This window comes from Oncorhynchus clarkii, chromosome 22 (genome assembly GCF_045791955.1).
Source record: "Oncorhynchus clarkii lewisi isolate Uvic-CL-2024 chromosome 22, UVic_Ocla_1.0, whole genome shotgun sequence".
Taxonomy (NCBI): domain Eukaryota; kingdom Metazoa; phylum Chordata; class Actinopteri; order Salmoniformes; family Salmonidae; genus Oncorhynchus; species Oncorhynchus clarkii.
In genome coordinates this window covers 28,492,623-28,509,504 of record NC_092168.1, presented here as the reverse complement: position 1 = coordinate 28,509,504, position 16,882 = coordinate 28,492,623, and the positions used below count along the sequence as shown (strand labels likewise).

The 16,882-nt window shown below is 41.2% G+C and overlaps 1 protein-coding gene across 1 annotated transcript; it reads left to right on the top strand.

The window, feature by feature from the left end:
* The first annotated feature begins 855 nt into the window (after window positions 1-855).
* On the top strand, window positions 856-13,177 carry LOC139380736 (insulin-induced gene 2 protein-like). Its single transcript, XM_071123716.1, has 7 exons — window positions 856-1,020; window positions 5,881-6,159; window positions 6,266-6,359; window positions 6,936-7,060; window positions 7,428-7,594; window positions 8,547-8,646; window positions 8,770-13,177. The coding sequence occupies exons 2-7, from the start codon at window positions 5,986-5,988 to the stop codon at window positions 8,809-8,811; spliced, it is 702 nt and encodes a 233-aa protein (XP_070979817.1). The 5' UTR covers window positions 856-1,020; window positions 5,881-5,985; the 3' UTR covers window positions 8,812-13,177.
* Window positions 13,178-16,882: the final 3,705 nt, after the last annotated feature.

The window sequence follows — 16,882 nt, the reverse complement described above, 5'->3', positions numbered from 1 at the left end:
AAGCATTCAAAATGTAATGAGTACTTTTGGGTGCCAGGGAAAATGTATGGAGTAAAACGTGCATTATTTTCTTTGGGAATGTAGTGAAGTAAAAGTAAATGTTGTCAAAAATATAAATAGTAAAGTACAGATACCCCCAACAACTACTTAAGTAGTACTTTAAAGTATTTTTTCCTTAAGGACTTAAACCACTGAAGGCTGCTGAGGGGAGGACAGCTCATAATAATGGCTGAAATGGAGCAAATGGAACGAACGATTCCACCTATTCCGCTCCAATCATGATCACGAGTCCGTTCTCCCCAATTAAGGTGCGCTGAACATTGTTTAAGTACAACGTGTCGGTTGGTCAGTGTGTACATGGGAGGTTACGTCATGGTACACATGCAGAGATATTAGAGAAAGGAGATGGAAACCTCATTGAGAAATGACTGGTGGAACATGAAACGCCCCACCCAGCAAACTGTCGACCAATCGCGTTGACATTGTCATTTTACGTCACCAGGTTGCTAAACGTGTCGTCACGCAGTGTCTTCTCAAAGTTAGGGTATGAGTCGAGAAATCTGACTATTTTCCTCGAAAGTGCGTAATAAAACGATTCTAAAGCTATCGAATATTACAGATAACAAGTTAATTGTCTTTCATCTTTCAAAATATTTGTAATGTTGTACTTTTTGTTGGGGTTTTGAGCTTGCACCCAATTGACTCCCATTCAACCCTTGAAGGACAGCTCTCCTTGTGCCAGAATAGCCCAGAATGCATTGTGAGGCCCATTGATGACGCACGGGCAACGCACACAGTTGCTGTTAACATGATTTCAATTAAGTTTCTTATCTCCTTGAAAGTATCTCTGGTTTTAGGAGCTGATTGGTTTGGCACCTAGCCAGTGCCAAGCCGGTTCATCGGAAGTTAGCGAGAAGGTTAATTTCGAAGCTAGGTCTCAAACTCCTGCTAACTACATAAAAACATAACGTGGAATGTGTACTTTGCAATTTTAGAAAATATACCTTTGAAACGTTGAAGGTAAGATTCCTTATTTAATTAAAGGCAAATAGCTTGTGGATATCAGCCACATCAGCTGACTGACGAAGCTTGCTGGCTAGCTAACTAGTCAGCCAGCTATGCTTATCAACAAAATGTGATTATCGTCAGTCAACTATATACAAATTACTAAGTAACAAAATCGATTATGTAATCTTAGACGATATAGTAAGCTAGTAGTTGTTTGTATCCAACATTGTGTTTTGGAAAGTATAATGCCAGCTAGCTACAGTAGTTGGCTGGCTATCTTCTAGCGTTACAGTAGCTAAATAGCTAAGGTCATCACAACGAGTTAACTAGGTGGCTTACTAACGTTACGTTGCTCTGCAAATACAGACGCACGTTACGGTTATATCAGCTCTCAGTTCGTAGAGGAAACGTTTATGCATGCATGCATGTAGGTAGCTAGGTATTCAAGTAGCGAGCCATATGGCAACCGTGTTCAATCATTTTCGGAGGCTAAGCATACACTACATGGCCAAAGGTATGTGGACACCTGCTCGTTGAACGTCTCAATACACAATCATGAACGTTGATATGGAGTTGGTCCCCCTTTGCTACTATATCAGCCTCCACTCTTCTGGGAAGGCTTTCCACTAGATGTTGGAACATTGCTGCTGGGACTTGCTTTCATTCAGCCACGAGTATTAGTGAGGTCGGGCACTGATATGTTGAGCAATTAGGCCTGGCTCGCAGTCGTCGTTCCATTTCATGGGGTTGATGTCAACCCAGACTCATCTGTCGGACTGCCAGATGGTGAAGCATGATTAATCACTCCAGAGAACACGTTTCCACTGCTCCAGAGCCCAATGGCAGCAAGCTTTACACCACTCCAGCTGATGTTTGTGTTGCTCAACCATGGAAGTTTCATGAGGCTCCAGTCCAGACGAACAGTTCTTGTGCTGGAACTCAGTAGTGAGTGTTGCACCCGAGGACAGATACTTTTTACACACTACACGCTTCAGCTCTCGGCGGTCCCTTTCTGTGAGCTTGTGTGGCATACCACTTTGCGGCTGAGTCGTTGTTGCTCCTAGACGTTTCCACTTCACAATAACAGCACTTACAGTTGACCAGGGCAGCTGTAGCAGGGCTGAAATTGTATGAACTGACTTGTTGGAAAGGTGGCATCTTATGACAGTGCCACATTAAGTCACTGAGCTTTTCAGTACAGGCCATTCTGCTGCCAATGTTTGTCTATGGAGATTGCATGGCTGTGTGCTCAATTTTATACACCTGTCAGCAACTGGTGTGGCTGAAATAGAAGAATTCACTCTTGAAGGGGTGTCCACATACCAGTGGCCATGTACTGTGTGTGTGTGGTTTGGTGTATGTAAAGCCAAATTACTGTAAAGTCTATATAGACCTGTCGTATTCGGTGCATGTGACCAATGCAATTAGATTTTCCTCTTGAGTCTATAAAGAAATTAACTAGAATATGAATATTCTAGTTAAGGCATTAACATAGATTACCACATTGAGTCATAATACCCATAAAACCTAGCGGTCAAACAGGGAAATGGTTCCAGTCATTTGTTCCACCATACATTCCCCTCCCCCCAATTTTTTTTTTACACTTAATAAGGGCTGTGTTCCATGTAGGTTTACCCTGGTGTGAAGTTTTGATAACTGTGTAAATCTCTAGGACAAGGTGACTTTTATCAATATATTCACCTATACAATATATTCACCTGTCTACAAATGCCATAATGATCTGGATGAGACTGACAAATTGAGGCAATGGTAAATTAATCCAGGGATTCTATCTGTTAGCCAAATGTGGTACGTTTCTTTTAAAATTACATTTCTGTGAACTGTCTTGTGCAAGTTTTAAATTGACACAATACCTGTTAGCAAAGCTGTCTGCGAAAGATGACATGCTGGAGCTTACAGGGATTTGTAGTCTTGCATGATGACTCCACTGTGGGGCTCAATTTACTAGCTAGTCAGGGGAAATTCCACAGTAAGAGGGATGCTGAGACTCAGATTCTTCACCTTAAAATGTTTGTCAAACAAAAACCAATCACTTACAAATTTTAAACAAGGCAACATTAAACATGTTGTCCCCCAGGAATAATGCAGCTTGTGACTGCATGGGAAGTAAGTTTTGTGTCTTATGACAGCTGGTTGAATGATATTTAAAAACTAATTTGAAAAAGCAAACAGTAAGCGTCATTTTTTAAATGAAATATCTCTATGGCAAGATGTATAATTCACCCAGGTTTCGTCAAAATCTGGCTAGTGGTGTCTGAGATCACGTGTGTATTCATACCTCTTGTCTTATTCCACATTTTGTGTTACAGCCTGAACATTTTTTCTTTCATCAATCTACATGCATTTTAGAATCACCTTAGGCAGTGACTACAGTTGAGTCTTTTTGGGTAAGCCTCTAAGAGTTTTGCATTGTACAATATTTGCACATTATTATTAAAAAAAAATCTTCATGCTCTGTCAAGTTGGTTGTTGATCATTGATAATCAACCATGTTCAAGTCTTGACAGAGATTTTCAAGCCGGTTTAAGTCCAAACTGTAACTAGGCCACTCAGGAACATTCAATGTCGTCTTGGTAAGCAACTCCAGTGTATATTTGGCCTTGTGTTTTAGGTTATTGACCTGCTGAAAGGTGAGTTTGCCTCCCAGTGTCTGATAGAAAGCAGACTGAACCAGGATTTTGCCTGTGCTTAGCTCTATTCTGTTTATTTTTATCCTAAAAAAAAAACTCCCTAGTCCTTGCCAATGACAAGCATATCCATAACATGATGCTTGAAATTATGACGAGTAGTACTCAGTGATGTGTTTCTGGATTTGCCCCAAACACAACTTTTTGTATTCAGGACATAAAGTTAATTTCTTTCCCACATTTTTTGTTTACACATAATGTGATTTATTATGGATAGTCAGATTTTTGCACAAAGAATGATTTCCCTAATAATCCTGTTTTTATATGGACACATCTGAAATCCAGCTTCCTGATGGCGCTTTCATAAACGCAGGAAATCGCTCCACAAAATAAACGTTCTACCACAGCGACCATGTTATTTTTGGAAAGTATATTTGATTCTGAGTTCGGACAAAAACGTTTGTATGTGAAAACTATTTCTAAGATGCATACATTCAGTTGTTCCGAACTCCCTTCAGTCGCGCTACAGAGGGAGGTTTGCGCTACCGGTGCTAGCACATTTGCAGATCAAATAAACAGCTGGAACGCCAATTTTGAAGGTGTCCTAATAATTTGAAAGATTGCTCAGAATCAAGGTGTTTAAATCGGCATATGCTTACTTTGATTTTGACCTTACCGATTTAAAGATAAGCAAGATAAGGAGTTTACATGACTATATATTTAATTATTCCTGCACATGTAAATGTTCTCCGTGTTGTTGGTCCATCGTCTGTTTTCTCCTATCACTGCCATTAAACTCTTAACTGTTTTAAAGTCACCATTGGCCTTGTGGTGAAATCCCTGAGCAGTTGCCTTCCTCTCCGGCAACCGAGTTAGGAAGGACACCTGTATCTTTGTAGTGACTGGGTATATTGATTCACCATCCAGTGTAATAAATAACTTCACCATGCACAAAGGGAAATTAAATGTCAGCTTTTCTTTTGTTTTTGCCATCTACCAGTAGGTGCCCTTCTTTCCAAGGCATTGGAAAATCCCCCTGGTCTTTGTGGTTGAATAACTGTTTGAAATTCACTGCTCCACTGCGGAGCCTTCCAATTTTCTGTATGTGTGGGGTACAGAGATGGTAGTCTTTAGAAAAATCATGCTCAACACTTATTTCCCACAGTGAGTCCATGCAACTTATCTGACTTGTTATGCACATTTTTACTCCTGAATTTATTTAGGCTTGTCATAACAAAGGGGTTGCTATTTATGGACTCAAGGCATGTACGTTTTTAATGAATTTGTAAACATTTCTAAAATGTTCTGGATTAAATACACTCATATCCCTTAGCGTGTGTGCCATGTTTCAGCGCTCTGTGTCACAGATCAAGAGATAAACATGCCCGTTAGAGAATCTTTTTGCATATGTTGAGTTTACCAAAAAATCTTACAATATGAATATCCTTCACTGCTTTATATGCATTTATGTGCCAGACCACACCCCCTTGTGAATGTTTATTTGTCAATAGAAGCTGTTTTAGGTATTAGTCTAGAAAAAATTGCATTGAGACCTTTGTACCTAGATACAACATATCACGGTTTGTGCAGATTAGTCTTCTGGCACCGAATGACCAGTGTTTTTAAGTGTGTTTTTTCTCAATTCAAAATGGTGAAAAGTCTGTCATGGAGGGGTCCCGGTGGCAAATGTGTTCATTGTGAGAGGGACCTATGTACTGAATTTCATGACTTAGGTCAATCAGGGTGATGGGCATGACCTTTCAAAAGTAGCATTTTAAAACTTATTATAGCGCCACCATCTGGCCAATCAGTGTAATTTTGTAATTGCTGGATCTCTATGGCAAGATGCGTCATTCAGCCAAGTTTCGTCGTCATCGTGCCAGTGCTATGATATTGCCTGTGATTAACGTACGGCTGGAGGGAGACAGATGCACTGTGCCCTCCCCAATTTCTTCTTGGGGGACGACTAACCATACAACTCTATGTACAAGGACGACTTTTAATTTAATTTTTTTATTTTTTACAAAGACCCATTTTGAACAGTGCAGATGCAACGTTTGGTGACAGAATGATGGTATAAACAGCACAAACCGTCATTCTGTTACCAAACTTTGCATCTGCACTTCTTGCTCACAGATTTCACAGTCCACACCTCTGGGCTGTCTGTGGTTGGTTGTTGGATGTTAGCCACACTTGAATACATAAATATGTTCTTGTGTTTCAGGGTGTTGGTGATGTCAGTGGACCGTACGATCACTTGAGGATAAAGTTAGCGTTTCCCTTTTCTCGTCCTGTCCTGGCGTCCACGGCTGCTCCGGCCCTGGCTGCCATGGCCGACTCTACAGTGGTCAGCGACCAGCAGCCGCCCGTGTCCGGTCAGACTACTCCTTCCAGAGGACCGTACATCGCGGTGATCACAAACAGAAACACCAATCTGGGGATCCGTGGGTTCATGCTGTTCTCTATAGGAGTGTTCTTGGCTTTGGTGCTCAATCTGCTGCAGGTGGACCATGTTTGTTTTTGTCTTTTAATGATACATCTCTTGAGCAAGAAAACATTGAAGGTGACAGAGTACTAAAGTAGTTCCTGATTGTTTTCTCTTGCTGCAGGTACAGAGGAACGTCACTCTGTTCCCCCCTGATGTCATCAGTAGCATCTTCTCATCAGCCTGGTGGGTGCCGCCCTGCTGTGGAACCGCCTCGGGTAGGGCGAACACACACACACAGGTTTTTGCCCGCCAGACTTGACTTCTATAATGATTAAATTGTTGTCCCCTGGGTTTGCAGCACAGAGAGTAGATGTAGCTGATGTTCCCTAGTGGACCAGTAGGTGGGCACAACAGCCCCAGGCCTGTTTCCCCCTGAGACTGAGACTCCCGTGCTCCACTGCTCAGCCTGGGGGAGTTGGAGTTTTCCGCTGTTACTGCACACTGGGCTGTTTGCATCATGCTGTATCTATTGGGTTTTATTGACTAGTCAAGACCAGAGCAGCACTTCACGTTTACTGTTACTTTAACTTGTCTGTACAGTTCTTGTGTATTATTGAACCTATAACTTTCAAAGGGGGCCAACCTGATGTTTTTTTGTCAGAATAGCATTGATGCTATGTGATGGGCTGGCATGGCAGCCTTTCTCTCCACAACAATACTAACAGGAATGTACGGCACGGATTGCTGCTGCAGCAATAAAGCTGATTGTTGATCTCTGATCCTCTCCCTATTTCTGCGCCATCTCGCCCTGCAATCCCCTTCCTCTCTCTCCATCTACCGCTCTCTCCCAGCAATGATCGGTCTGTTGTATCCATGCATTGACAGTAGGCTCGGCGAGCCCCACAAGTTCAAGCGGGAGTGGTCCAGTGTGATGCGCTGTGTGGCCGTGTTCGTTGGCATCAACCATGCCAGCGCTGTATCCTCTAGGCCTACCTGCCTGTCTGACACTCACTGAATTGATGTGCATACCATAATACAAGATGTGCGTAAAAAACATGGGGCAAAAGCATCCCATGACACTTCCCCATTCAAATCAAACTTTAAGTGTATTTATAATAGCAACACACTTTACAATCAAATTAATGAAGTAAAATAAAATGAAACAATAAAGGGGATGAATAAAGTGCATAAAACAAAGGATGTGTGAAACAATAAGATTACCAAAAAGGTGTGTTTTTAAATGTGATATTCTGTTTACAAGAAAGCACCTTACTCTGAGTAGAAACCATAGTTCCTGTGTGGACTATCCTACTACAAGCTCAGCTGTCCTTAACCCCTCTCAGAAAGTGGACTTTGCGAACAACGTGCAGCTGTCCCTGACGCTGGCGGCCCTGTCCATCGGCCTCTGGTGGACATTTGACCGGTCTCGCTCCGGCTTTGGCCTGGGGGTGGTCATCGCCCTGCTGGCCACTCTGTCCACTCAGCTCCTGGTCTACAACGGAGTCTTTCAGTGAGTACTACTACAATACCTTACAGTACAATTTACAGGACATACAAATATTATAATAAGGGCTGTTGACTTTAATTAGCGCCTTACATTTATTATGCCGTAAAAAAGTTTGCCGCCGTTATTCTCCATTTCTGTTTTTAATCGCACGTATTTTCGCACGGGCCCTATTCCGCACGGACACTGCACTCTGTGGCAGCTGATGTTATGTAGCGCTGTCTCTCTTAAACATCCACTGCACGCCAGTTCAGAGAAACCATTTTTAAGGAAAACAGAGAATTCATCCATAAACAGATTTCCAGATGTTTCTTTAGATAACAGCAAAAACACCATTTGTACAGAAGTAGCTAGCTAGCTATCCAAATGAATGTTTACAATGCAATGGCTGAATGCCTTTTGATTTAACTCTAGCTAACTTCCCACAATGATTTTAATCAGACTAGGACATCCATTCAATTTAGCTACTGTTTTATTTCACAGGTCTAAAGAGTTAAGAAAATGATCCCAAGTCTAGTAGTAGCAGCTTGTAACTAGTTAATGTTGAAGTAAGCAAAATCTAATAGCTGTATTACATGAACTTAGACTTGGCTGAGCTATTGTCTTCTGTTAAATTCATAACATTGTTGGACAGGTTTAAATGCTCTTTGTATACATAGAGCCAATTTTTTTTAAATTTAGAATGCCTGAAGCTTTGTGTGTGTGTGTGTGTGTGTGTGTGTTAAACTTCAAGAACATTGATCAGAGGGAGTAGGCCTACTTAAACATTGGGAGCATTTTGTTTCCTCCATTACAATCAAAGCATGGTATACACTGCATTTTAAATGGAATAATCTTTCTTTAGGGACAATTGCAATTCATGTTTTTGTTTTTCAAGAGACAGGAGATATTTCTGTTGATTTTTCATGCTCATTTTGGGATTGTACTATGTTTTAATAGTTATATTGTTTTGTTCCAGGTATACCTCTCCAGATTTCCTGTACATTCGCTCCTGGTTGCCTTGCATCTTCTTCGCTGGTGTGATAACCATGGGGAACATAGGACGGCAGCTAGCCCTGGTGAGGATATTTTTTATGCTGAATTAAGAAGTTTGTCATAGGTTGTATATATTTATTCAAACCAGAGCTTTTTACTCTGACTATTCAACTGGCACATCACATTATCCCTGTTCTTTTTTCCAGTATGAATGCAAACGTATGTCAGGAAAGACTCATCAAGACTAAAAGAACTTCTGGATATATCAAACTGTTGCACAGAATATTTGTAAAAATTGCAACAAAAAGCCAAAAGGAGGATGTAAAAGGACATCTGTATGCAGCGTTGATGGGGATTGGTCAATCATGGTGGAGGCGGAGCAGTCATGCACAATTATGTGCTTCTGTTTTGCTGAGTGCTGTAGGACAAGACTGTTTCGATTGGTTTATTCCGTTGTGCCTCTTTAGGGCTGAGGTGGACGGACAACAGATAGCTTTATTATAAGCATTCAATGGCTGGCCTAATGAGAGGAATAACAAGAATTGCCGATGTCGTGTGTGTGGTAGGTAGGCTCAATCTACAATGCAATCTGTGATTGCAACTCAACAGGCACCAATATTAGTGTCACTCTGCTGCTGTTCAGGGCACCTCAGCACCAGTGGTGGGAAACCTTTGGCTCCATCGTGCCAAACAGACTTACACACAGGATTATCTGAATTATTTTCTTTATTCATCCATTCCTTATATCCTTGATACATTAGTAGAATCTATATACATTTATTTCATGCTTTTAAAATGTACAATTATATACATACATATAGTCGTTTTTTTTTTATTTGTTACATGTGGATAATGTCTTTGCTGGCAGTCGAGAAGGGGCGAAGTGTTTATTGCTGCACTTATTTGTGACATCCTAGTGGGATATCAAGGCAACTGGCATACAGGGTCCAGTTGGTATTTCAAACAACCTTACCTACACCTGCTTTTCTACACCTGCCCATTTTGGGTCCATTCAATGTTCAATTGAAATTAAAATGACTGTTTTGTAAAAAATAATAATAATAAAATGCTCATAGAAATTTATGGGCAAATGTCACTTCCTGAATTGAAAACCGAATTGACCTAAACCCCGTTCAAGTCAGAGACCAGGCTAACTATTTCATTGTCCATCCAGCAGGTGCACACAAGAATCCACATCAGCAGTGGTTCTTGGGTCCGAGGTACTGCTGATAAGCTATTAGTGCTTATTGAGTTCGGTTTGATTATAAAAATATAAATCATCCAAGTTTTCGGTTTTGATTATTTTTCAACGTTAAATGCGTTGTGGGCTGAATGCTGTAAAACATAATAAAATAGTAAAGGTCCCTTGATGACTGTCCATTACTGCATATCACGTATTAACATCTCTTCACATTACTTTACAAAAATATTTCACTTGTGTATATTACATTTGTTTTATTTGATGACTTTATTTAATTCCAAGCATCATCTCATCTGTATAGAGCTGCTGTCTGACAAAATCACTATTTTAGTAGTTCATTAAAGTAAATAAGGAACACTTTTATGACTGTTGAATACCAACTATCAGTCACTTAGATCATGTATTTTAAGGTAAAGATACCTCCCGAATCAACTGCTATCTATCCCTCTCAATCGCCATTCTCCCTCCGTGTCTGCCCCACACTAGCATAGCGGGGGTAAAATAAACACACAAACCTGACAAGTAGGTGTGGAATGGGTCATTGTTGTTAATTACCAAGTTTTCTGCATTCATCTATGTAGAATATTTGCCTGTTGGAAACTACAACTCCCTGCTACATCGCACAGTTTGGGCTTGATCTGATTTATCTCTAGAAAAACTGCACGTTGAGCACACAGACAATAATTGAACTGACTTCTGCATTAAAAAAAATTGAACATTTGATTCGCTAAACGGATATAATAAAGTGTTACATTCCTGTATGCAGTTGTATTGGAATTAGAGTTGAGGAACCACTTCTCCATAGAGGAATAGAGAGCAATTAATAAGGGATATCTTGAAATTGTGTTTTTTTTTTAATAATACTTTTGGAAAACCTTAACATTCAATATGTAACATGAAGGGTTGAATTAGATGTTTTTAGAAATAAGTGTCTGCAGTGTTTTTGTAAAATATAAATTTTACTGGATATGGTAATGCGAACAACCTGCCAATGACTGCATAGGGAAGACCGAGATCAATATTACGATAACTAACTTGAATGTCCTAGCATGTCAGCGTTAAAGCTATGGTGAATTTTTCTAGAAATATGATTGAACGGGTTTTATTTCATGCATCTCTTCAGGAAGTGGAGGGTTTATCTGGTTGAGCTGGGATGTTTTCATCTCTGACAGAAACACTTGATCGTGATGCTTAGGCTATTCTACATGTTTAGATGAATGTGTATTGACGTGAAAATACTGTACCAGTGCTGCAGTCCAAATATACAGTGCCTGCTATGGTAAGGCTGGCCAATCTAACTGGTGTATTCTGCTAATGTGGATGGATGTCTCCTGTCTTCACCAGCCTCCCACAATAACAGGCTTATATAGACATACAAAAGGAATAATCTGGAGTTGAGTCCTTCGTTTGCATGGTTGCTAAATGTCTTTTTCCTGGGTTTTACTGTATGAAGTAAAACCTGTATGAGGCAATTTACTGTGTGCATGTTATTGTTCAAGGCTTACTAGCTAAAACAATAGATGTGATGTGTCATAGCAGAAAGTGGTGCTGTGAAAGCTAAACTCCCTCCTGCTAATGAATTCATTAATATCTATTTATTCCTGACAAGTAATTATCTCCTCTCAGAGACTCAGGGTCAGGAGGCAAGTTTGAGAGCAATCCGATACACTGCAAGGAAAAAGTAAGATGGCTCTTTTCCCAACCATTCAACAGGCTCCTTAGCATGGTAGTGGATAGTGAGTAGTAGAGAGCTGTTGTCATAACACGTTCCTTTGAAACCTTCACCTTACATTGCCCACATATTAGCTATTCCCACTTCTGACACCAGTGTAGCTGGTATTGAACCCAGTAGTACCATATTACACTGATCCAGTGTGGTACAGTTGTCCAACACCCCTTAAAGCAAGACTGCTGTTAACTGGTTGTTGCATTTGCTCATCACTTGAAAACTGTAGGACAAGATTTAACCTTGCACACGGAGGTGTTTTCACACATGGCAGGGCACAAAATCCATAATGTCTCAGTGAAATTGAAAGTGTGTGGGCTCCACTGCCACGTCGCCTGTATGTCTCTGAGGAATGACCATCTAAATCGGAGCAGAATCCTGTTAAACGGTGTCACATGAATCACGGGCTCCACAGACATCCATCACGGCTGCGAAAGTGACCACAAATGATCTGTGAACTACTGTATATTGATTACTCATGTACGGCCAGTGTAAGATTTTAATGTTGTGGCCATGTGATAGTGGAACCTCTGACAGCTGCTGCCCTAACTCTGATAGATTTTAATGGTGAGATATTGATTTCTCTGTGGTCAAGGTCTGCCATCGAGGGCGAGATCATTTGTTGAGGTAATGCAGGACACAGTCTATCACTTTGACCGGGAGCACCAGGAAGAAAAAGGAAAAAAAAACGGACAATTGCAAGGCTACACCAGATATTATCCACGACTGAGATGACTGAACAGAGAGCTACAGTACATTGCTGAGAGCTCCTGCAGGGAACTGAAACTCCAGCTAGATAATATGAATACTATATGTGTTTCTTGAGTGGGAATGTTGTGCAAATCAAGGTTGACGTGAAATCAGCTAGTCAGAGTGCCTGGAGCAGGGAATGAGGATCTCATGATAGGGTCTATATTTTATTTAAACATCTGAGGCTGCTGGAGACTGTAGCAGGTAATGTGTTGTGTTATAACCCAGTGGCTGGATAGTTCTCTCCACCTGCAGCGATAACACACTATCTAATGGGAAGCCATCAATCACAATCACACTATTTCACCAGTGTCTCGATCCACTCTTCCCTACCTACCAGCTCTGTAGCAGGGACAGCACAGGTAATAATGGAGTTTTGTGGCATATCATATTTACAGATATGGAATTTAATGGCTTTGCTTAGTCAGCTTCTCTTCAAAGACTCCTAGGAGGCCTTGAACCAAGGGAGTGAAATTATGAAAACTGGCCTTGTCAAGTGGGACATTATAGGTTGATGTTTAGTTCTGAAATCAACTAATTGGTTTGATTTCATTATGCTATGGATACAAGGGCTTTTAAGTCAACTGCAAAAATATCTGAGCACAAAATGATCACATTGTTGGGATGATACAAGTGTGGTTGTCTTACAATATGCCACATCTGTTGATACATGGTCTTCCATTACTATTATAGTGATTCATTTTGCTATCACCATGTTTTGTGAATGGGACCCGAATGACCAGAAGGGGGCACAAAACTACAGGATTATTACACCAACCGTGATCTGTATCATACTCAATTGCTTTGTGGTCAAGTTTGTGTGTGTGTTATTGTTTCCCTTTAGATCTAGTTTTTATTATAGATTTATATAGGCCTATGTATAGAAAGGTCATTTAATTTATTTAAAATGTCACATTTGGTTAGGGCTACACAAAAATGAGCTTAGATAAATCATACTACCCTGTTCCACCTTTTTATATATGTTTCTGTAAATATATAAAATAATATAACGTATATTGAAAGCATACATTTTCCAATGGTGTGGATTGAAATATCTTAAGTCATCCTCCCCATCCTCCCTGTCTTTCCCCTCACTGTCATCATCATTATCCATAAATTACACATCCACTCTGGTGAATGGGCTGCTGTCATATAATATAGCTTACCAAAATGTGTTGCTCTTGACACACACACAGGCATAGCTAGATCTAAACATTGCATCCCTGGAGAGATCAAGGAGAGGTTAAAGACTTGTAACCAGACTAATGGCTGACTTCCTCCCTGTATTGTTTTGTGGCCGCTAACTGCCGTTGGCAGGGAGCATGTCTGTCAATCAAAGGCTTTCCTGTATGTGGCACCATGTTGTCATGACAACTGGGTAGCATCTGGAACGATGTAGGGAAAAGGGGGCCCTAGCTACTCCACCCCTATAGCTGAAACCAATCAGAGGTCTTTGAATGAATTGAATGTGTTTGCCCAACACAAATCAACATAGATGATGATCAAAGTTGGGTAGCTCTTTGGTGTGTTTTTTAAATCCACCCTAACATTTCACAGAGAATCAGCCCTTAATATCGAATGAATTATCTTTATTAAGGTAAGGTCCCATTCACAAAACATGGTGATAGCTGGGTCTCAGCGTAGCATGGAGAGCCCAGTTTGTTTTGAGACTGACACTGAGCAAAGAGGACCGCACATCAAAGTGAGCACTTTGTGTGAGAGGAACAATATCGGCGTCACACATGAGGGTCTGTGTATTGTGCTGGATGTGAATCTCTGAGTCTCCATGGAAACACAGTTGCTAGAGGCCAACAGGCAGGGATACTTTGACTAAGATCAAGACCAAGGTTAACAGTTTGGGGGGAAGTGGCTGTCCAGCCACACTTGGTTCACACATGCACATATGTACACACACACACACATTTACACATATATAATTAATTATGCAAATCTATGTTTTTATTGAATGTATTTAAGATGGGAAACCAATCATACACAAAACATTCACAATCAAAACATTCACACTAACACTAATGATTATTTATTTATTTACTAAAATCCCCTTTTCAAGGGAGGCATACCACCATTATAACAGTCAATAATGTTACTGTCTGAGGACAAAGGCTGTATTCTGTAGCTCAGAGACAGTGAGTTTATGTCTAATCACATATGGCATTGTCATCATACAGTGATTTCCCGCACTTACACAGACTCTACAGTGATTCTGTCACGGGGTCAAACAGAATTTTCGCAAGATTCAAAGCACTGTCATGGTCCCCTTGGTGATACGACATCTCCCTCAGGAAAGATCCAAACTACATTTTCAAAGGAAAATAAAGCTCTCCATTGTAGGAAAGGCATGGGTAGCATGCAGGGTAGTGGTTACAAAGCTTGTCTTCAAGCCCAATAGGTCCACATGAGAAGGGATATTGCAACCACACATGACAAACTAGAATTACAACAACATTTCAAATGATTTTTTTTCCCACCCCAGAAACTTTGTTTACCCTGTAGATAGTTTTCCATTTCTAACTTCATCTTGACACTTTCATTCCATCTTTCATTCCATCTTTGAATTAGCACAGCCTGAATTAGCACAGCCTTTGCATCATGGATTGACATCACTAACTGTCTTAGGTGTAGCCAACTATCAGTAGCCTAAACCCTTTAAAAAGGGTTCTGTGGCTGTCACCATAGGAGAACACTTTTTGGTTCCAGGTAGACATTTTTTTGGTTCCAAGTCGAACACTTTTCGGTTCCGTGTAGAACCCAAAAGTGTTCTACCTGGAACCAAAAACGGTTCTTCAAAGGATTATCCTATGGGGACAGCCGAATAAACTTTTTTCCATTACTAGATAGTACCTTTTTTTCTAAGAGTGTACAGGTAAACTCAGCAAAAAAAGAAACGTCCCTTTTTCAGGACCCTGTCTTTCAAAGATAATTCATAAAAATCCAAATAACTTCACAGATCTTCATTGTAAAGGGTTTAAACACTGTTTCCCATCCTTGTTCAATGAACCATAAACAATTAATAAACATTCACCTGTGGAACGGTCGTTAGACACTAACAGCTTACAGATGGTAGGCAATTAAGGTCACAGTTATGAAAACTTAGGACACTAAAGAGGCCTTTCTACTGACTCTGAAAAACACTAAAAGAAAGATGCCCAGGGTCCCTGCTCATCTGCGTGAATGTGCCTTAGGCATGCTGCAAGGAGGCATGAGGACTGCACATGTGGCCAGGGCAATAAATTGCATTGTCCATACTGTGAGACACCAAAGACAGCGCTACAGGGAGACAGGACGGACAGATGATCATCCTCGCAGTGGCAGACCACGTGTAACAACACCTGCACAGGATCGGTACATCCGAATATCACACCTGCGAGACAGATACAGGATGGCAGCAACAACTGCCCGAGTTACATCAGAAACGCACAATCCCTCCATCTGTTCTCAGACTGTTCGCAATAGGCTGAGAGAGGCTGGACTGATGGCTTGTAGGCATGTTGTAAAGCAGGTCCTCACCAGACATCACCGGCAACAACATCGCCTATGGGCACAAACCCACAGTCGCTTGACCAGACAGGACTGGAAAAAAGGGCTTTTCACTGACGAGTCGCGGTTTTGTCTCACCAGGGGTGATAGTCGGGTTCGCGTTTATCATCGAAGGAATGAGCCTTACACCGAGGCTTGTTCTCTGGAGCGGGATCGATTTGGAGGTGGAGGGTCCGTCATTGGACTGAGCTTGTTGTCATTGCAGGCAATCTCAACGCTGTGCGTTACAGTGAAGACATCCTCCTCCCTCATGTGATACCCTTCCTGCAGGCTCATCCTGACATGACCCTCCAGCATGACAATGCCACCAGCCATACTGCTCGTTCTGTGCGTGATTTCCTGCAAAACAGGAATGTCAGTGTTCTGCCATGGCCAGCTAAGAGCCCGATCTCAATCCCATTGAGCACGTCTGGGACCTGTTGGATTGGAGGGTGAGGGCTACGGCCATTCCCCCCCAGAAATGTCTGGGAACTTACAGGTGCCTTGGTGGAAAAGTGGGGTAACATCTCACAGCAAGAACTGGCAAATCTGATGCAGTCCATGAGGAGGAGATGCACTGCAGTACTTAATGCAGCTGGTGGCCACACCAGATACTGACTGTTACTTTTGATTTTGACCCCCCCCCCCCCCTCCTTTGTTCAGGGACACATTATTCAATTTCTGTTAGTCACATGTCTGTGGAACTTGTTCAGTTTATGTCTCAGTTATTGAATCTTGTAATGTTCATACAAATATTTAATATTTTGCTGAAAATAAATACAGTTGACAGTGAGAGGACGTTTCTTTTTTTTGCTGAGTTTATATGAGTTTTTCATACTGACTGTCTTTGCGGCACGTCATTACATCTGGTGTCAATTTGAGCTGAAGACCAGAGCACTTCAATTCAACCTCCCTCAGACTGAGTTCATATTTCTCTCTCTCATACATTACAGACAGTACACAGTCTCTATCTATCCCATCCTGTTAGTTTACACGCTGACAGACACATATGACATGCTAAATCACCCCCACCATTAGCCATGGTTGCTGACCAAACGGATGACATGCTATAATCCTAATCCTGGGTTTGAATTGCTGTGCGCTC